This window comes from Columba livia, chromosome 6 (assembly GCF_036013475.1).
Source record: "Columba livia isolate bColLiv1 breed racing homer chromosome 6, bColLiv1.pat.W.v2, whole genome shotgun sequence".
In the NCBI taxonomy this organism is placed as follows: Eukaryota; Metazoa; Chordata; class Aves; order Columbiformes; family Columbidae; genus Columba; species Columba livia.
The window spans coordinates 8,581,144-8,604,191 of record NC_088607.1 but is presented as its reverse complement, the minus strand read 5'-3'; the positions used below and the strand labels follow the sequence as shown (position 1 = coordinate 8,604,191).

The 23,048-nt window shown below is 35.7% G+C and overlaps 1 protein-coding gene across 7 annotated transcripts in view; it reads left to right on the top strand.

The window, feature by feature from the left end:
- The window catches only part of ATRNL1 (attractin like 1), a 488,569-nt gene that overhangs the window by 98,475 nt on the left and 367,046 nt on the right, over window positions 1-23,048 (top strand). For all 7 annotated transcript variants that reach the window (XR_010473420.1, XR_010473421.1, XM_005508196.3 and 4 more), the window contains exons 14-19: window positions 3,031-3,163; window positions 4,459-4,640; window positions 12,795-13,008; window positions 15,074-15,262; window positions 17,418-17,636; window positions 20,065-20,202. Coding sequence is in view for 5 of the 7 variants with exons in the window: in XM_005508196.3 (XP_005508253.2) it covers window positions 3,031-3,163; window positions 4,459-4,640; window positions 12,795-13,008; window positions 15,074-15,262; window positions 17,418-17,636; window positions 20,065-20,202 (1,075 nt within the window). In the remaining 2 variants the exon portion in view is untranslated. The remainder of the gene's footprint in view (window positions 1-3,030; window positions 3,164-4,458; window positions 4,641-12,794; window positions 13,009-15,073; window positions 15,263-17,417; window positions 17,637-20,064; window positions 20,203-23,048) is intronic.

Here is a 23,048-nt window from a genome sequence, read left to right as displayed (position 1 = left end):
TGCAATTGCAAGCACAGGCTTGCAGAGCCAGATAGTTTTGGAGGTCTGGCTCATTTCAGCACTAGTGAGCTGTCTTCTTTATATCCTATAAAAACTTAAGTAAGTGGGATACTTCTGTAGTCTGGTTTTAGTTGATCCCAATGGTTTTGATTCTTTATATCTTCAAAATAAGTCTTCCACTTTCCTGGCTCCACACCAAACTCAATTTCAGATCCAAAAAGCAGACCTGAAAGGCAAGTGTCAGGAATTAACAAGAAATGGCTTCCTTCTCTTCTGTTGATTTACTCCTCTACAGGAAAAATCGAAGGAATCACTGAAGTTAGGGTAGCTGTAATAATATGCTCCACTGGCTGTCTACAATGTTGGCCCATAATCCTTCAGTTTATAGAAATGTTAGCTGCACACACTAAAAGTCTGCAAATAAAGTAACTTATTCCCATATTACTTAAGGAAAGTATTTTGAAGGCTTAAAATGCAGCAGTAATATAGTACTAATCGTTACCTGAAAAATGTTGATTGAGCGAATGTTTTATTTTCAAGACCATACAAATGCTTGGAAAAAAAAAAAAAGATTTGGGAGTAGCTTCAGAGAAATAGTAGCAAACCTATTAGATTAATTATTTATGGTTAGACTAGGCAAACTGGACAAGATTATACCATTAACTTGAAAAATCCAGGAGGAGGAGAAGAGAAGTATGTTATTTAATAGCAATTTCCGAAATTCCAAGATAAACTACTGTAATATTTTCATTCTACAGTAGCTCTGCAGAAAATCACTGCAGTTCATCAGTCTGTCTGTATACCACTATATCAAGATCAGTATTGAAAAAATCTAAATCAGACATAACAGGGAAACTTTATATATAACATGATTTACTCATACTTTGGTATGTAAACATTATAAATATCCTAGAGCATTAGAGAACTTCAGTAGCAGATGGGCTGTCATATTTCCGATTTTTTGGGGGTTTGGTAGCTTAAGTTATAACCTTAATAATGTGTTAATACAAATTACCTATTGGATTCACATCTACATTGAACTAATGAGATTTTCAGGCAAGCAATGTTTAAATTGGATTTAAGGGAAATAAGTGCTGGGAATAAGGGAATAGAGCAGAGAACATTATTACAGAATAGTCACTAGTACTTTGAATTTTATTTTAAACATTAAATAACCAGCAGACAACAAGCTTCATGATTAGAAAGTAGTAGAACAAATATCTTGGTTTTGTTGGAAGATCAAAATCTATATGTAATATCACTAAAAAGTATATAATTTTCAAAAACAATCTGAATGCTCAAAGATTTTGAATATGTCATCATGAAGTGTTAAAAGTGAGTATTAGATGCTGTATCGTAAATGAGCAGATGGTGGCCACTGGTCCTCTAAAATTCACTGTAAAGCATATCTCAGGCAGTTTTGTGAATATGCATCATGACTGAGTGAAACTATAAATGTAGATTTGTACCAAAGATTTCTTTCTTTTGTGCTTTACTGTTTGTATGCATTTATTGGCCTAGATAGACATTCTTTTACTTTGTCATTGCCTTTTGCTCTGTTTCATACTGTGGTGTAGATGCCTCCTCGTAGAACTGCTTCTCAGCTTCTTTCTGCTTCACAGTAGCCTTTCTTGTAGGCCAGAAAAATACTGAGTACCTTTTATAATAAGCTCACTGATGAGCATCTGATACAATGAAGGCAACAATCAAATCCCTAAACAGCGGTGTTCTTCAGAAGGAATGAAACTAGTCCTGTGCGAGATTGAAAATTCATTTTAACAATTGCATTATTTTGGGACTTAAAATTAATCTGAACAACATAAAAGGAGACTGGTTGTCTGCCCTGCCCTCCTCACTGCAGTAGGTTGATGTCCTGTCATCGCTGTTACTCCAGTACCAACAACTGTGTAACTTACTGTCATATTGCCCCTTTAGATGTGCTTTATTATACTCCGGAAAGGAAAGCAACCACAACTGGAATGTAGACTATATATTTGCTATTTAAGTGCAATCTGATTTTGCTACTATGTATGAATGTATCTTTTGTTGTTAGAGAGAGACAAGAGTTGTTAGGATTGGACAAGATGACGTCCCAAGGTCCCTTCCAACTTCCACCATTCTGTGATACTGAGAGTGTAAGGCTGTCTTGTATGATGACTTAGTTTTAATTATTAACTTGAAATGAAGTTAGTATGGACAACCTCATGAGGTTTTATTGTGTCTTAATTAAAAGTACTCTGTGGTAGAGGAAGAAGACTAACTTGGAAGGGAAGACCCCAATTTTCAGGGGAAGCAAAACCCAAACGCAACAAAAAAACCCATGTAAAATACCTTCAGTGTTTACTCCTTTTCTTGTATACTCAGGTACCAAATTAATAATGTCATTCCTGTTTTTTTGGTCACTCTTTAACAGAATGGTTTCCTGTAGGTTCTGTAAATTCTATACTAGCTATGTTGCATGCAAGTTTAAATCTGTAAAATAGCATGTTTGGAATTTTTGACAAATCCTTCTTGTGTTTTGTGACTACTGGTCTAGAGCTCCTATTTGTTTTCATTTAATCTAGATAAAACAAAGTAGAGGGTATTCTTGCACCTTCAGTCAATGATGTGTAGTTATTTTCAGTCTTTGTCTTGCACCATTTTTTGTATTCTGTTTATTTTACTTTAAGCCGCATAGAGTGAAATAATTTAGTGGGTGCATATCCTTGATCTTTCTAAGAAACAGAGATTTAGTTTAGTTATTTAAACTCTTCCTGTGTTATGTACAGAGAAGTAACATCTTCGAAGTACTGCTTGACTCACTCGAATCAGTTGTGTAGGACAGGTGGGGTGATCTCTGCTCTGAAGATGCATTTTGTACTCTCTGCCAACTGATAAGGGAATCTAGATAAAGATCTTAAATTCACGGTAGCTTTTAGGTGGCTGTGATTTTTCTGGGAGGCATCCACTTGCATTTCAGTTTTGACTTCTGGTTTGTGGGTATTTTGATAAGTATTTGAGATTGTGTTTTGTCCATTTTGTTTTTTATAGTCAGTTAAAAACTACACCAAATGTCACGTGCGGAACGAACAGATCTGCAACAAACTGACCAGCTGCAAAAGCTGCTCGCTGCACCTGAACTGCCAGTGGGACCAGCGGCAGCAGGAGTGCCAGGCGCTACCTGGTAAGGGCTGTGGGACCACGATGCCGCTTTTATAGCTTTCACAACTGAGTAAATCTCTGGTGTTATTGCCAAAGAATGTTTGTTCGATGGGTAGAGCTGGGTTTGTTTTACTCGTGCTGACTGTCCTCACCTGACTGTGCCTGTGAACTGTTCAATATATCAATGCTGCCTTTAATCTTGTTAGGAGAGGTAATATTATTAGCGAAGGCATAATGGGATGTACCTCTGCCTAAGCCAGCGATGAGTTCTAACCTGTGGGAGATCAGTGAGAGCAGAGCTGAATTGCTAGCCCGAGTCCCTTACTGACTGTTACATATTCACTGACACTGTTACTTTTGCTAGCTGAGGTATTATCTTCTAAGTTATATTTCAATTATACTTAGATTTTTCCTGTGCACATAGAGCCTAAGATCTAGTTTCTTGATTGTCTAATGTTGGTAGTACTATGAAAGCAGTGAATTTTAAAATGTTAATATAAAATATTTTCAGAAGGTGACCGCTAACATTCTGAAATAATATTTGTACTGTAATTCATAATCATAACTACATATATGCAGTGAGATATCAGAACCTTTTCCACTTGATCTTTATGTTCAGATGGGGTGAAGGACCAGGTTTTTTCGCACAAATTATTCATTAAATAACATAAATAAATTTATTCTATACAGCCTAAAACTGCATTTGTGTTATCTTTGTAAAGATTAACTATAACAGTTAACAGGTCTGAATTATTAATCTTTTAATAGTTATCTGAATCTGAGTAATGCTGAAATATGTTGAAGAGGAAATATTTTCTAAGATCTTATCTGAATTTCCTATCATTTTGATTGCATTCCTACTTAAGCAAATCTAAATGCAAAGACAGGATGATAAAGCAAAGATAGGGTAAAGATGTGATCTCTTAATTCTGAGACAATTGTTTTCAGATTTTGAATATAACATGTTAGGTAAAGTGATTGTTTAAAGTGCTATTGAGTATATACATAATCTAATCTTTAATATTTAGTTGTGCACAAATCTGAATACAGGGAAGAAATAATGTCATAATTATATTGTTTCACTGAAACTCAGGATATACCTTATAAATATTTTATAAGTTGTTAAAAGTTTCTTTTAATAAAAATACACTACTCAATATGTTACTACTTGGTGTTTTAGAATTTATGTGACATGAAAAGGGAAATTGAGTGTGGGATGTAGTCTGAATTATGATGTCAGGAAGATAAAATTCAGACTCCCTTAGGTTTTGAAAATCTCTTTTCAAATCAGCTTTAATCATATGCTTTTTACACTAGCTCATCTGTGTGGGGAAGGATGGAGTCACATTGGAGATGCCTGCCTCCGCATAAATTCTAGTCGTGAAAGCTATGACAATGCCAAACTGTATTGCTACAATTTAAGTGGGAATCTTGCCTCATTAACAACCTCAAAAGAAGTGGAATTTGTTCTGGATGAAATACAGAAGTATACACTTCAGGTAACTTGAGTAACAGTAATTGATGCTTATGTGAACTAAATTTGCTTTGAGAAATCTATTTCAGGGATTTGCCCAAAGAGAGGAAAGATTATGCCTTCAAAGAAATGTAGCATGGTGCTAAAGACTGATGTAAGTGGTGTGCAGGATGGTAAGGAAGTCTCTTGTTTGAAGCTAATGACACAGCAGTTACCAGGTGTTTCTTCTTACCAGATTTAACTGTTACAGGTTCCTGTTTATTTTCAAGATGTGACTTGAGAGAATGATTGGAACAGTCACCTGGGAAATCCCAGCCCTTTTCAATATGCTGTGACAGAAGGAATCAAAACAAGACAAAATAATTTTCACTGTAACAGAAAACATCCTGACTTTTACATCAGTCTGCATAAAACTGCTCACAGGGTTGGTTTTGGGTGGTGAATAGCTGGGCTGCAGCAGTCAATGACGGAGCGGTAATAAGGTGGATACTTCCCCAGAAAACCCCATATAACTGGTATATGGGATCAAAGGGTCACAGAGAAACTGCACTAGTATGTGAAGCATGTAGAAATTCCCTGTAGAGCATCACCGGAATGAGCCAGGAGCTAATTAGCTTTCTGTGATAATGATAGGAGAGGGCTGAAAATTCTTACATGCCTCTGGCAAATACAGGAACCTGCCATCAGAATATTCCTTAGGAAAGTGATCCATCTTAATTTCTTAACTGTGGGACAGGAGAAGGGAAGTTGGAGATTAATTACCTTTCCATGGGTAGTCATGTTCATTTTTTTAGCAGTCAAATATTCAAATGATTATTACTTTGTTTAAACTGTTGGAAAGCTTCCTACATCATTGGTACACATATATGAAATATATGTATGCTGAAAATATGTCAAACACCATAGTTATACGCTCAGGCAGGATGCCTTAGCAGAACAAGATTCTATTACAAGAAAATCAGTTCATTTCTGCAAAGGACATTTTAGAAAGTGTGCTTTTTGGTTTGTAGAACATACAGCATTTCTTTGTATAAAACCTCTAATTTTTAAGGAGCTTAGGATTTTACAGTTACAGGAAAATTATAATTATGAATAATATTTAAGGCCTATATCAAGCTGGTGTGTCATCTACAAAGTTGTGTTGCAGATGAATTGAGATGCCTACAAAGGAAGAGGAAGTTAAGGTTTGACTTTGTGTTATAGTAGATCTGGATGCAAGAGTTTAAAGGTGTATCCTGTGAATCAAAATATTCTGTTATCCTTTTTATTGTTCCATTTCAAGGAGGAGATGCAAACATAGGTTATGTGCTCAAGTGTTCTTTGGTTGTTTTTTTTCCCCAGTAAATATAGGACCTGGACAAAGCAAAATTGTTTTACTAGAAACACATGGATTTTCTATTATTTGCTAATAAAAGAGAGAGAAAAGTAATTCTTCTGTGTCAGAAGTTCTCCCCTGATATTGTACTTACCGCAGCCTTGAAACACATTCTGTCTGTCCCTTCTTTGATATGAGATAATGTTGAAAATGTAATTGAAACCAAAATAACGAAATCACAAATGGCAATGATTTCTTTAGTTATTTATATTGCTGCTTTTTTTTTTTTTTCTTTTCTTTCTTTATTTTTTATTTTTTTTCTCTTTCCCAACTCCTGTTAAAACACTGCACAGGAGGCCTTCAAATCTAATAGTGTGTGATAGAGTACTGATATGACTGATATTACCTGACTGGCTTGAGGGGTAGGTGAGAAATGGCTTTTTAAAGTGTTTGGAAGCTAGATTTTCCTTGTATTTTAGAGCTTAGAATTTCTGCAAGGTGACATCCTGCTGAGCATGTCTTTATTTACATGAAGTACATCATGAGCCAATGTGATGTGAATTTGAGATACCTCACATAGAGTTTATGCAATTATAGGCAAATGTATGTACTTTAAAAGTATATTTTGGGTTAAATGATCATTTAGTTTTCAGAATCTCTAATGAAATGCTATCATGACTTATGATGGTTTTCACTGGCATTTAGAAAAATAAATTGGTTTAAACTCATATGTGTCAGTCCAGTTCCAGTAACTCTGTATGAGGCGGCCTGAATGAATGACAGAGGCTCCCTGAAACTTGGCTTGATTTTCTCTTGTCTGCTGTTTCCTCTCAAACTGCAATCATAATGATTTGAGGTATTTCATTTTAGTTGTTTTCCTAACAGGTGGTGATGTGGAGTTCACAATGTAGTCAGAGCAACTGTAAGGTGAACGCTATGCCTTCAGTCTGTATTATTTATGGTGGAGATTTGACTTGTGTACTTACTATCAACGGCTTTAAATTCTTCTGCCAATGTGAAACAAAGATTTTCAGGGTTAGTGAATGTGTCAGAGCAACATTTGGAAATGAGACTATAGGTCTGGTGTTATCTGCTTTGTTTGATGTTCTTGTACTGAGAAAAGGAAAACAACTCTGCCAACTGTTGTGTATTTTACAAACTGCTAAAATAGTATTGGTAAATACTGCAACCTGGAAGGACTTAGGAATTCTTTAGTGTTCATAGAAACAATGTGGGACTTTGTAAGTTGTATTCTAATACACTAAGTCCCTGTTCTGGTACAAAATCAGGACCATTTCTTCATCAGGTTTAGGATAATAAAAAACATTGATGCTTTGGGAAGATTCAGAGGGAAGAGGCTGTCACTGTCTCCACATCTGGTCCAGACCTCATTGTGTATCAATAATTTCTCTTAATTCCAATACCAAATTGGAAATGAAAAGATAAGGAGAAGGTTCATTTGGTACTAAAGTAAGGGACAAAAAGAAGACCTTTGAAGTGTGAAGTCAAAATGATGTTGAATTTGTACATGTATTCTAATCACCAATAATTTAATGTCTTTTTCATTGAAAATAAATGAAATTCTTTAAGCAAATGACAAAGTAAACACAGTGGCTAGACTACAGATTCTTGTATTAAAGCAAAATGACACTTGATGCTTTTTCATATATGCTGTTTGGTTGGCCTAGTAAGCAAATTGTGAAAGAGAAGATGGGAGGTTTTTTTTTTTTTTTGTTTTTTGTTTTTTTTTTGCAAAGTAGATAAAACAACAGCAGTATGAGGTTAATTAACTGTTCCTGCTAATATTCAAATGTTGTATACTCATTTAAAAGTACAATTAGTTCTCTTGGGAGTTTGCTCCCAACTGTGGGATTTAACTAAAAATAATAATATTCTTGTTAGCATGCAATAAATTCTGAGATTTAGTTTTGGTGTAGTAAGCATAAACAAAGATGAGAACAGTTTTTAAACAATGCCTTTCATTAGATAAACTGTTTGCAACTTTTCTTTACCTTGCTCTTCTCAGGATTCAGCATCCTTTTTAAATTACACTTGAGTGTAGGTTGCCATTAATTAGTGAGCTTTGCATGGCAGTGTTATTCCTTGTTAACTCAAAGTATTCTCAGAGGGCTGTATTATTTTATGGTTTTATCATATGTTTGGCTGTAGAGAAGCTGACATCTGCCTTTTTTTTGGCTTTTCCTGAATTAGTCCCACTTCACTACAGTGTCTATCAGTCCCACTTTACTATTGCGGTTTGAAAAGTCTAACAAATTATTTCAGCAGTTCATCTCCATGTTGAAGTTGTAGCATTTTCTTCTGACTTCCAGGAAGTTCAGAGCTCAACTCCCTTTGCCTGAGAAGAGAATTGAAAAAACAATTGTTCCCCAGAAAGAAGAAAATTCAAGAGTATATTTTTTAAACCAATTCCACAACAGCAAAATTTGAAAAGAGTAGAAGAAATAAGTGCTATTATGACCTAATCTATGACTCTTACTACTAATTATGTCTAGATTTCATCATATGTGTCTAATAAAGCCCGAGACCCTTAAAAAGCATGTAGTTTGCTTCCAGTACTTTTAATGTGTCGTTCACTGGGTAAATGAAATACGAAATGTGTAGGTATCTAGCATTGTTATAATTCAGTTAAGAACAGAAACCGCACAATGAGGCAGTAAACAGAATGGGTGGTTTCTCATTATATAGCTCTTTTTTCAGTAAGGAGGTGTTTTGTTCATAAAGACTCAGAAAGTAGGCAAACTAACTGCAGTTCCTTCTCAAAACTCTGAATATTGGTATCACTAAGGGACCACTGCGATGCACACATTAGAAAATGAGTTAGAAGTGTGTAGTACACTTCCAGGGCAATTTAAGATCCAAAATGGAAGGGATTTAAGTAAAGGTGGGCATAAATTTCTGAAGAGATATACAATTCCTCAGCAATTTGCATAATTAAGAAACAGAGGAGGATTTTGAACCTCGGTAGTAATTGGCTGTTCAGTAAAGGTTGACTTGCTCACTTCACTCATCTGCAAATTATTCATCCTTCATTACATAGATGCTGAGGCAGCAGTATTGCCTCGAAAATGTGTCATGACTATAAATGATCACATTCACTGTAGATCTCAAGGTAACTTAGTCCAAATTAAATTTTCTGAGTAAACAGTGGATTTAACATGAAGTATCAGGTCTCTAGTTAAAATTACATGTTTTTATTTTTAACATATTTCCATAATTTCTGCTTAAAAGAAAATTAAATATGAGTGGTTTAGAATAAGAGCACATTTCTTCATGGATGGATTCTGATTCAGTTGCAGGTTGCTCTTCAACTCTGAATCTGAACAACTTAGGCCCAAATGCAGTGAGGACAGGATGGGTTTTTTTGGTTGTGTTTTTTTGGACATCTTGAAAATATGCATTCGTCAGGCCTTGAGGAATAAAGAACAAATCTTCTCTGAGGAGTAACTTTCTTCCCACTTATGTGTTGAACAAAGATAATTTGACCTTCCAATAAAGAAGCTGGTATTCTTGAGAAGAAAAAAATAGGCATATTTGGGGCTGATTTCATGTCAGCAAGTGTTTTGCTGAAGTGAAGAGTTGATTTGTATTGTGTTTTTCACACACCTGGGTGAAGAATATTTTTCAAGAGGCCGAGAAACTAGAATCTTACATCAGTGGGTTCTGGGTATAGAGAACAGGCCGTCTGGTTTCCTTCCTGCCTGTCCTCTTTAGAAGCACCTCTGGCAAAATATTTGAAGAAAAGGAATCAGTTTCCTACATTCATTTTGCATTAAACAAAACAACTGTAAAGTTCAAGTGAAGGGTGTTTAACTCTCATTATTTCTTAAGCTGGAGGAAGAAACTGGATTGACATTCTCATTCAGATCTTTGAAATCCCTGCATTGCTTCAAGTACTTTGAGACTCTTAGCTGTAATGACTGAATCTTGGAGTTTAGGAGATAAGGACTAGATTTATGCTTTTTTTTTGGTGAAGAAATTGGTTTGATAAGCACAGCATACTGGTAGCTGCAAGTGTCAAAAGTGGAACTTCCTGAATTCTTTATTCACTCTGTTTATTCCTGTTGGATTTTGTGCAGTGCAGCAGAAGTCATTTTTAGTGATAAGCCTTAGTGATATCAACACACAATCTCTGCTGTCACCAGCATTCTTCAGCTGTAGTCCACCACATCATGGATTTAATACCACATAATTAAACATTTGCTTTAAGCGTATCCTTGGAGCATTTTGGTGGCCTAGTTCTCAGCTGTTTACCATATCTTAATCGGATGTTAAAAACATGTTTAAGATGCTGAAAACAGATTATCCAAACAACATGCCCAGAGCAGCATAAGATCCTGCAAGGCAGTAGCTTCGATGATGTGTATTCGATAGCATGTTAATCTGTGTGCAGGTCTGTATTTTGCTGTGTTACACTAGCAAAGATGGTTCATATGGAATTTGAGATACCTCACATGATGACTATAAGTTGTCCAGATATTACAGCTATTAAGAACGATGATGACTATGATATGTGTTGCTTTTGCTTGAAGTCTTTTTTTCAGGTGTGCTGCTTTTATTTCCTAAGGCTGCTCTGACTTTCCTGATTCTCCCGGGGGCTTTGTCAGCATTAAAGGGGTCCTGAGACGCTCTGCTTAAGTAGAAGAATTTCTCTCAATGTGTTACTGCTGCACTGTCAGTTTTCATTATTTGCCTGACATGCTTTTCACCATAGCTGGAATAGGATCTCAGTGTTCTGTATACTGATGCTGAGGCCAAATTATTTGGCAGTACAGTCGAAACAGTCTGTAGTATATTGAAGGTTCTCTTAACTAGAATTCCTCAGGCTGAAAGTAGGCATTTTTTGGCTTATTTTAGGTCTGCGTTTGTAAGCAATTTATCCACCTAAGCCTAAGCCCCTGACATTTTTTGTACGTGCCTGGCTTGCTTGCTTAGCATTTTACAGACACATGTCTAAAGACATGCATATATATCTAAGGTTTTCTGATGCATGTGGACCACATACATATACAGCAATCTAGGCAACTAAATAACAAATAAGACAACAGAGGTATTATCTACCTTTTTCCAGACGTTCAATCTCCACTTGTACTACTAACATCATGTACTTTCTAGTACCCAGAATGTGGGAGGGACCTCTCACAGACACCTGGAAAGTTGGTCACCTGAGGTAGCAAATGAAGTTATGAAGTAATACAGAAGTAAGAAGCAAGAATGGGGGGTGACATTTTTGCTGGATGTTCTCATTGCTGTTAGAGTCTCCTAGAGTGCATCACTGCTTATGGGGTGATTTCTTAGTCATTTTCTGGTTTACTAAAGTCTGTTCTTGCACCTGTAATTCTGTTAGTTGCTGTAGCAATTTTTGTTTGATCATGCTCCCAACAACTGATAGGACAGATGAAGAAGAGAGCATAGGGAATACATTTTAGAAAGGAATACTGATTATCTACCTACTGTGTATTAATTTTTTTTAAAGTAATCACCACTAGTATTTCTAAAGCAAAATTAATAATCCTTATTTCAGTTTGGTTTAATGAGGCATGGGAAAAAGAGGAATGCTCTGATCAGGTATAGATTTAAAAGCTCAAAGATTTTTCAGCCATGGATTAAACTTGGTTGGCCAAAGAAAGATGTGGGATCAAAGATGTATCTGAGAGATGATGGCAGTGACTCTTGGTTCACTTATGCAATAGCACGTAGATCTTGAACCACAATAGGTTCCCTTGTGGTATTTTATAATGTTTTACTTACATTGGCCTGTAAATTACATCAGTTGAGAACCTAATTCACAATCAGATCATCTCAGCTTTGGAGCTGACAACATGTGTCCTTTGCCTGGTGCAGACAGCTGTGGTGGTTGGCGCTCTGGTAGCCTTGCCACCACATACCTGTCACAGCCATCATCTCTATGTATCTCTGTTCTGTGTATTTAAACTGGGGTTAGTGAAAACTGCCTGCACAGAGATTACACGAGGGAATGTTTGGTTCTGGTATCTTGAGATTTTTACAGTGATGGGAGTAAGAAATATATGTAGATTTATCCTGGAACAGGCAAAGGGCTTTTTTCCTCAAAATCTGCTTTGTCTCTTGGTAATCACATAAAGACAAAATTATACAAATAAGTAGAATTTGTGTGATGTGATTTTAGGGATACATCCTAAATATCTTTTGAGAATGCTTTTTATGTTTTTTAATCTAGTTTCTTTTATAACTTAATAATAAAGAGTATATTCAATGTGTATTTAATGGCATTAGAGTTGTGGTTGTGCCACTTTCATGTCTGTCTCTGAATTGCCTAAAGATGTTGATCAGTATCAACAGACCAGATTTTAAAGAATGGAATATTTATCCTACTTTTTTCCTGAACTTTGATTTCTGTGGCTTGCCATTAACTTATGTGTATTTTATTACCCACATTGACCTCACATTGATCTAGCAATTAATAATCAGTATAGCAGCCACTGGGAAAAAAAACCCCCACAATTTCGATATGACCATTTGGCCTGGTTTATGACTGCATCAAGTAGTAGTAATCTGAATTGACTTTGAACAGAACAAACACAAATTCATATATTTTTTTAGTAGAACAGAATCAGATGGTGGTGGTTTGTGTGTCTGAGTTGTTTTTTTTCTTTTGGTTTGTTTTTTTGAGAGTGGTTAGAATTCAACAAGGTAGAACAATTAAGAGAAAAATGGTATGGACAACAACCGAGATGATAAAGTGAGAAATGGACATGATGAATTATCTCAAAATTTGAAGTGGTTGCTGCTGAGCTGTTGTTTGAAATTTCAACCAAAAAAAAGGCATTTTAACTAATCTCACATTTCTTTCATTCTGATTTACAGAAAATTTCACCTTGGGTGGGTTTACGCAAGATCAACATCTCCTACTGGGGATGGGATGACATGTCTCCTTTTACGAATACAACTCTGCAGTGGCTTCCTGGTGAGCCCAATGACTCTGGCTTCTGCGCGTATCTAGAGAGAGCCGAGGTGGCGGGTCTGAAAGCGAATCCGTGCACTGCAATGGCAGATGGTCTCGTGTGTGAAAAACCTGTCGGTAAGCAGCCTCTTACCCTGAGTTACTGTCACTGTCATGATTAGCAAGCTGTTTGGGTTTTTGTTTGGCTAAGAGGGATTTTTGGACAATTTGGATTAAGTAATTACCAAAAAAGTTACTTTTAAAATGTTTTGCAATATAGGGACGTTTAATCTATAAAACAAAGACTATTTCTAAAGCAATGTGTGTCTATTAGAGAATTAGTTTCCATGGCTTAGTTTGCATTACACCAGAAATACTAAGTTGCTTCTATATTAGTAGTAGCCAGTGACAACAGTGATTGTAGCGTGACAGTGTCTGTGAAGGTGTTCAACAAGGCTGATGTTTTCTTTCTGAATATTGCTAGACATCAATGAATATTTGAATGGTCTAGAAGACTGAAAAAGCCGAAATTCTTGTTTCCATCTTTTAGGTTTGTTTACATGTAGAGATTACTGTGGCAAACAGTCACGTGACAATTCAAATTGACATTTTTGTGCTCCGATTGTCCTGTGTTTTTCTTCATAACTCTGAGGTGGAGCGTATTAAGTTCTTCAAATTTGTCCTTCACGTTTATTTTGTGCGTTTGCTGTGCAAAACTGGAAAACAGCTGCATTGTTGGTGTGTTGGGATCACTGCCAGTCAATCTGATGGTCTTGTTGTGAAATTGTCAGAGTTGTTAACTTGCATAACCAAGGCGTGATTTTACCAATCCTTTATTTCTTATAAGCAATTCCAAATAGTAATGTATTCACAAAGTAAGTATTGTACACTTGTTGATACTGACATCAATGTTTCCTAAAAATGTCATCTTTCACCATGTTCTTAATTTTGAGTTAGTAGTTCATTATTTACCAGATGTTTCTCAGAATAGTAAAATAAATAGTCAGAATGGGAGAGACATCTCAAAATATAAAGGATACACTAGGTGGAACACAAATGACATTATTAAGATGAATTATTTTACGATTAGAGCAACATTGTATGCATCTGTTACTAGTGTCTTGTTTTAAGGCTTTTTTGATCTTGAGGTGCTTCAGTGACTATAAAAGTCGACATACTTCAGCCTTGTGAGAATACTTTTATAGTTCAGCTGTTTTTTGTTAGTTTTTTCTTTGTATTTTTATTAATTGCAAACTGCAGATTGGATACATACATACCAGGTCAAATCTAGGAACAGCGTGATTTGGCCGTACTGTATTAGCAGGTGAAGAATGGTTTGAGAACTTGGCCTGTATTGAATACGAATCATTATTATACAAAACCAAGGCAATACACAGGTGGACTTAACCCTGATGTTGCACAAGGTACTTCTGTATGGAAAATATAGTGCTGTCTACGCTTTTGTGTTCCTTCCTAAGAGTTACTCTACTCTTGTTCTTGTACACCTCATATTTTTATTTGAGATCAAAGCAAGGGTGAGGAGTTAGGATATGGAAATTGTTTTTGTGTGTTACAACTCTTTGAGATGACATAGACCGCTAACCTAGTAAAGAATGCAGTCACTAGTAGAGGAAAAACAAAACCCCCAAACCAACCAACCACCAAGAAAAAAGCCCTAAAGCAGCTTTGCATTGAAAAATATGTGTTACTTTCCCTTTGGATTCTAGTTACTTTCATATGTACACTATAAGGAAAAATTTTAGGGAATAAGTTTTAAGTAGAATATTTGTCACTTATACACTGTTAAACTGATGAGAACAATAGACCCAGAACTCCACTGTACTTGGTATAGAAGAATGTGACTTATTTTATGTCATATATGTGCAAGTAAAAATAACTTAATTGACATTACCAGGTAATTAATATTACATTTACTATTTTGGTATATAGCTAAAATTGCTGCAAAATTTTTAAATGGATTATTTAGAACTATAGAATGACTCATGCTGAATATTGCTTAATAATTTTTATAAAATATTGCTGTATTTATACACTGCACCATAAGTTTGGACAAATTATTTATAGCTAATTAAGGAAGCAACCACTTTTGCTTCAACACAATTTTTCTAATGGAAAATATAATTAAAGAAAAAGAAGGTGGAACTTGTGTTCAAAATTATAAATGTTTGTGGTTCCTTTCCAGTTAGTCCCAACCAGAATGCCAGACCCTGCAAAAAGCCGTGCTCCCTGCGAACAACATGTTCTAACTGCACGAGTAATGGTATGGAATGTATGTGGTGCAGTAGTACCAAACGATGCGTTGACTCAAACGCCTATATAATCTCCTTCCCATATGGACAGTGTCTAGAATGGCAAACTGCCACATGCTCCCGTGAGTATCTTAGTGAACATCCATCCTATTAAATATACTGTTATGTTTGTTTGTTTTTTCCACTTGTAAGATCATCTAGCTACTAATGTGAGCAGTCAGTACTGTCTATGTTATTTTCTAGATACAGATAAAATATTAGTAATTCTTTTATGATGAAACATACTTATTCTGCTAAAACAGATAGTAAAAAGCATTTATTATTTTCAGAGAAAGGAAAATTACCATGGTTATTTGTGTAACCAGGATTAGTGTATCAAACAATGACCATGAGTTAGAACAAAATACTGTTAAAATTCAGGAAATAATATAAAGACCTTAGACTTCTGTCACATCTAGTTTTTAAAAAAAGGAGATGAGTTGGATTCAGAGTTTTTAAGATTCTGGTTTATTTTGTCACTAGAATCAAAGAAGTCCGTTTTCCTGCATGCAGAGTTAAACAAGGCAGGAGAGTTCTTGCCAAGCAACGAAGGTGCTCCCCAGGTGTCCCTTCTGGGAGCACGTTTCATTAGAAGTTGATACAATGCCTCTCTAGGAGAACAGGAAACCTACTTAATGAACAGTAAACCGTTTAGCTGAAGCTGCTTCTTTCCAAGTGTCTAGTGACTGCACCTTAAGATCAGCACCATGCACTTCCAATGTAAATTGGTGCCATAATTCGTATAGATGCTGGAGCAAGCTGCCTGGTGCCTTAGATTCTTGTCCGAGTCATGTTTGTTTAGAAAAATTCCCCAGTTGCCATCCTATAGATGACTGGTTCTTAGTGTTTTTACTGTCCTTCAAGATTTGCTTAATGAACTCTGGTTTAAAACTGATTTTGCTCTGCTTAGGTATAACCTCTATAGCATAGATTCAGATATTACCTTTATTGAGTAATGTGGTCCAGGTAGCTGTGAACACAAGTATTAGTTGGATATAGTGTCCTTGCTGCAGCTGAACCAATTGAGAAGTTACTCTCATTTAGAAGCCATTTGAGTGCCCTCCAGAAAAAAACCCCCACAAAACTTTAAAATACTTTTTAAAAAGAAGCAGAGACTATTTCTGGCTTCCTAGTAGCATCTTTCTTGAAGTTCATGTATGGTTTTGAAATGTATTTTAGGTGTCTACAAAGATAATATGAGAAGAGACAGGGACCCATAGTGATCAATATTCAAATGATTCTGATGTTAATTTGATTCAGTGTTACAGCATTAATTTTAAAAATTTAAGGTGTCGCGGAAAAAGCTCATACTCATGAACTCTAATGGTGTTCCTCAAGATACTAAATTGCTAATTTGTTACCAATAAGAAATGGCAGTAACTTCAGAATATGAATTTTATTTGGTTCTAAACAGATTTCTTAAAATATGAGGAAGACCATTTCAATGAGAAATTAAAATTAAATAAAACTAGTAGAGTGTAAAAACTAGGAAATTTGATTGTTAGTATGTGAACTAAAAAATGAAACCTGATTAGCTCTAACAGATGAGACTCTTAAGATACAGTTCAATTAAATGGGATTGAATTATGAAGTTTTGTTTAAGAAGATTTTTTTTGAAAAATGTATAATATGCTAGCTTGTTTTAAAAGTTCTATACAAGAAGACTGAGTCATGTTTGTAGATGAATACTCAGGTGTGATCCTGAGATACTTTGTACCCAAGTAAATGTTTTGTTTGAATTTGAATTATCACGATTTTTGGATTATAATTATCACTCTTTAAATAAAGATTATTGACTTTGTCCTGAATTCTAGAGTTTTTCTGTTGGAAGGGCTGCTTATATCAATAAAACTAGTAATATATGCATCCCATAATACATATTAATAATAAGCACTGAATATATATTTTATAATGGGATTTAATTATGATGTGTCATATTATTGTTTTGCTTCATTATCTTTGTTTATTTGAAATCTTTATTGCTGCATTGTGGTGTAACAAACACCTGCTGTGTATTTTGTGATCTTTGAAGTACAACTTTTAAAGAAAACAAAGATATTATTCCTAATGTTACTGAATTTTTTCAGTTTGCATGAGGAAACAGAAATGCAAAATTATTTCTTCATCAACTGTTGTAAAGTCCTAGCATCTTATTTAATGAAACAAACAAACGTGAACCAGAATGCAGACCAAACAAATAAAAGCCCTTGCATTAATATTTTGTTCCATAAAATGAAGCTCAAAACTGCTCAGGACTGAGGACCTGTGGACAGTGTTTGGAACAGCCGGGGTGTGGATGGTGCAACGATCCCACTAACACTGGAAAAGGACAATGTTTGGAAGGATCGTCAAGAGGCCCGATGAAGCCCATTGGCATGAACTCTAATGAAATGGTGCTCGATACCAGCCTTTGTCCAAAAGAGAAAAACTATGAGTGGTCTTTCATCCAGTGTCCAGGTAAGATCTCTTTCCATTCATTCTTATCTATGATATAAGAGATGTTTCTCTGTTTAAGCACACCAAATTAACATAATTATTTTGAGTAACACAAATAATATTTGCATGATGTTTGTTTTTCCAAAGTGTTTCCTAAATATATAGTTTGGTAGTCTCTGTGTACTGAAGACAAATGTGCTCGCTGTCATGCATGGTAATGTATGAAATTTAATGCAAATAGTTTAACCAAAGTTGTCATTTTTTTGTAAATAAGTTTTCACCTATCCTATCCTCCTACTTTTTCAAATCCAACTATATGAATTTGCTTCACGTTTTCATAGAATCGTTTCAGTTGCAAGAGACCCTCAGGATTGCAGAGTCCAACCATAACCTAATCTAACTCTAGCACTAAACCGTGTCCCTAAGAACCTCATCTAAATGCCTTTTAAACCCCTCCAGGGATGGTGACTCCACCACTGCCCTGGGCAGCCTGTTTCAGTACCTGACAACCCTTTCTGTAAAGATTTTTTTTTCCTAATATCCAATCTGAACCTCCCCTGGTGCAACTTGAGGCCATTTCCTTTAGTCCTAACACCTGCGACTTGGGAGAAGAGACCAACCCCCTCCATGCCCCAGCCTCCTTCGGGCAGTTGCAGACAGTGATAAGGTCTCCCTTCAGCCTCACTTTCTCCAGGCTGCACAGCCCCAGTTCTCTCAACTGCTCCTCATCAGACTTGTGCTCCAGGTCCCACACCAGCTTTCTTCTGCCTTCTGTTTCCATTAAAGAAGAGCACTGTTGAGAAATTATCTCTAGGCAGCACTCGCTGGCCACCTGCTCACGCAAATCCAGCTGACTGAGAATGGGGGCTGCTAAACCTCTGAGCTGTGCCTCCCCTCTACCTTTTAGACGTTTCGAGTAAATAGAATGTATGCTTTTGTAATCATAGAGAAACTTTGAAGTCTAAATTTAAATCCTTCCCATATGATTATAGTATTTTATTATAATTTTCATTGGAAAAGTAAGGAGGGCATCAGGTGCTTTAAGGCAGCGGAAGCTGAGCTGGTACGGCCTCCTATGTGGAAATACTCAAATCCTGAAAGCCGCCTCGTTGCAGCCCTGTAGTAGTGCAGGCAAATGAAAAGCACACTGGGGAGTTTGACAGACCTTCACTGGTAATTTGCAATAAATAATACACTTTACAAGACAGCTTTGAAACTTTTTTTTTTTTTCAGAATAAATGGTGTAATTGTGCTAAAGTTATTTTTCCAGCAAGTGTTCCTGTTGCTCGTAAGTTTGGAAGCTGTCACTTCTCTAGGATCAAACTTCTATGGATATGTGCAGCTATGTTTGCTTGGTCTCCTGGGTACTTTTTCAGCAGCATATTCTTTGTCTATATGCATATATGTGTGTGTATGTATATACTTAAATGTGTGTGTATTGCTATGTTATTTAATAAGTGGGATCTCTGAAGAAAGTTTTTTCATTTTTAAAAAAAGTACATAGGTAAAGAGTAGATTAAAAAAAAAATTAGAATAGAGAAGTGAAACTTTAAATCAACTTTAAACACTATCACTTTAACTATCACTTTAAACACTATCAAATGGTCTAAATTAAAAACAAGCCCCCTGAATATTCTAATAAAAAGGAGCCTCTAGTGAATTTACCTCCTAGTTCTCATTTAAATGATTATTGCAGCATCTCATTATTTTAATTATTTAAAAAATTATTTGATAATGATATGTCCAGTTTGATTGGACTCATCAATATCATGGAAAGTTGTTGAATGGTGCAGTTCTGGAGTTTCTCTTTTCTCAGTGAGATATGTATGTTTAGGAAAATCAGCAATAGTTTCATTTTTTACATGGTGTGCCATGTCAATTGAAGATTGTATTGGTCCTCTTTCTTGCCCAGCCAAGATGCCAGTCACTGTGACATTTAGATCCAAAATCGAAATGCTAAATGCAAGGATCAGAACTATTAAAAACAAGACTTTTTAAGTTCTCTCTCCCCAATAGATAGAAGTTTGAATGTGAGCTATTCTCCATCACAGCTGCTTTTCAGATGTGTCACAATGAATTGCTTGTAGGTGTGGGGGTTTAATTTGCTCTCAGTTGGTGACTTACAGCCACTTAACAGGTTTCTTAAGTGACTGGGCAGCATTTTAAATCTATGAGAACCAGATTCAGTCACTCACAATGGCAAAAAATACTTTCTCGCATAACTTAAACCCACAGGTCACACCGTCAACTTCTGTGGTCTTGTGTGAATTCAAGTTGTGTCACAACTCTGTTTCAAAGAGGTTCTGTGTCAAAGTACAAATATATATGCGGGTCAGTAGTCAGGATTAAACTCCTCAAAATTACATTCTACTGCAATTTTTTAATCGCAAAAGAATTATTTTGTTCTTAGGAGCAATTCATTAATAGGTTTTTAAATGTTATATTCTAGCTTGCCAGTGTAATGGCCACAGCACCTGCATCAACAGTAATGTCTGTGATCAGTGTAAAAACTTAACAACAGGAAAGCAGTGTGAAACATGCATGCCAGGATATTATGGGGATCCCACAAATGGAGGACAGTGTACAGGTAAGTTGTTCTGGTGGGAGGAAAAAAAAGATTGAAATGGCATTTTATGTAATGTGAATTGAGCTTTTTTTATTGTAACATGAAATTAACTCTTCTTTAAAGGTTAAATGTTTATTCAGTAATACAGATGTGTTGATCAGCTAAATTAATGATTCAAAATAAATTTAATATTTTTAAGAGAAACTGTGCATCCAGAATAATAGTTTTGTGGTTGTTTTTTGATCTGGATGCTCTAAGAACAAGATGGTAATTTAAAGATGCTCTCTTGGGGCAAGGAGGAGGAAGAAACTCTTGTGGGACACACATGTAAAATCCTGGTGTTTCAGAGAGGCATCACTTCAGTCTGTGTAAACAGTCCTCTTTAAAACAGTGAGAAGGTACTTCTGAGTGAAGTTCAGTATCTACCATAATGACTCATAGCACTGATTTATATAAATGTGTGATGGTAGTGGAAAAGTATGCATTTAACAGTCCAACAAGTCTTAATAATGCATGATTTAACCAGAAAAGCCTGATATACTGTGGATTGGAATGTACCTTCACCTATTCAATCTGTTTAGGTTTGTAATTGCTACACTGGAGGATTCTCCTTGAAGTGAAAGAGAGAATGAAATCCAGTACTCCAGATGGTTTTTGTATGTTGCCGTAGGGTTGCTTTTTTACTTGCATGGGTTATTTTAAACTTGACAGTAACTTCTTCCCTTATAACCAGATGGGGGCAGGGGGTTGTATTCATTATGAAAAGTCGAGATTGAATCTAGGAGGGTGCTATAAAGTTTTGTCCCATAAATTTTTCTTGCCTATTATTGATGTTTCTTTAACAGGACCTTTTCTTCTCGAGGAATATTTATTTGTTTAAAGGGTTCACTTGTTCCTCAGCACTTTAACATGCAGTAGTCAATGCATAAAGCTGCACATCTGGTAAACTCAAGCACAATATGTAGAAAATGTGTTCAAGGGGATGGAAAGATTAATGTCTACCCCTATTGACAATTGCACATTTTGCTGGTGCTTTATGATGCTTTAAATAATTCTTAATAGTTCTCTTATTTCCTGAAGCTGACAAAATGTTCTTTTGCTGTCTATATCACCTTTATGGCAAAATGATATATTAATACAGCATTTGCTCTTCAGGGATACATTAGCTTTCAACCAAATAAGCATTCCATCACCTTTAGTGAATTATGTGTAGTGCAATAATGGCTAAAATCAATTTATAAGACTAGTAAAATTATACATTTTACTACTTGTTTTTTCAACCCAAGTCTGTAACAGTACATATTTTTTTATTGGTAGACATGATTTTAACAGGAGCTATTTAGACTAAAGAATGCTTTGAAAAATGAAGATGGTAATTATTTTGAATACTTTATCTGCGTTAGTTTATTATATTTTGTATCATAGAGCTCATAAATCTGTTAAAGTCTTTAAGACATTTTGATGAATGTGGTAATTATGATCTGTTAGATTTTCTTCAGTATCATGGTTTTTGTTCCTGTCATAGAGGTGCCCAAATTGTAGCCAGAGATTCCTGCAGGAAAAAAATACTGGTGATCCATAGATAAGTCACATTAATTTTACTTGGATTTAAGAGGATTTTGGAACCATAGTTGAGATCAGGCAGTGCACAAATATGAAGAAAGAGAGAGTTCTGTTTTTTATTATGGTCTTGTGTGTTGTTGTTTTCCTTCATTCTGGTAATGCTTTTGGTAACACAGAAAAATTAGAAAATAGCTGAATATGAAGGCCGTAATTAAAGTAAAAGCATAGGGAAAAATCTTAAGCAGAAGAAAGGACGACCTGCTGAGAAGCTGAACTTGAGTGTGACTGAAATAATTAGAAGATGAGACGTGGTAATGTTGTGGAATAGCCAATCGGAGAAAAGAAAACATGGCAAATTGAGAAGAGCCATCATCCTCCTGGTCCTGTCTTGTGTCTACTTTGCTGCTGCTGCTGGATGAGTTTCTGGCTGGGCACAACCAAAATTTCTTTTCTACTCAAACTTATCCATCTGTATGAGGGTTGAGATTGCCAGAGCACGTACTGCGTTTTTTAGCATTATTTTCAAACTTACTAATCATCTACTTAGGTGTCAATGTTAAAAAAAAAAAAAAGAAGAAAAGTTACTCCACCTCCACCTGCTTATCATCTTGCCATTTTCTTTATGGATGGTATTTTAAAAAATTATTCTCAAAATGTATGAGATGCCAGGAGAGAATTCTTTACGGTAACTTAAGACACACTGTGAGTGTATAATACATTTAATAATAAGGTAACGTAAGCACTTTGCTGGATTGTCACTTTTTTTATGAAGTGATAACATCCCAAACAGCGTTCAGTTTTCCCATAAATGTAGTACCATTGCTGTTGCTTTTGCAGTAGGAATCTGAGTACCAGCACAGCTGAACATTGTGTTTTAGCTTACACTGCTTGCTCTTTAAGCAGCCTCAAAGGTCATGGTGTTTAGGACACTGGTGACCATTCTGTAAAAGCCTCCTACCACACAGGCTGTATGCATCAAGTTTTTAGAGCAATTATGTGTTGTTTCTATTGCCTTTATAGAACTATCACCTTCCCTGCTATCATACAATTGGACATTTTCAGTGCTAAAGGTGACAGCTTCCCACCACTTTTGATTTGTAATAATTCTGTTTGAAAGTGTGAAGTTAATTGTTTACTGGAAACGTGTACTTTTTACCCAATCTTCAACCTGTTAGCAAAAGTGAACATATTTCTGAGTGTACACCATGTGTGCATCAAGTCAGCAGTGTCCTCTGCAGCCAGGTGAGAGGTCTGGCTGGCTCTTTTGTTGTTCCAGTACATAGAGTGTGAAGGACAGAATAAAT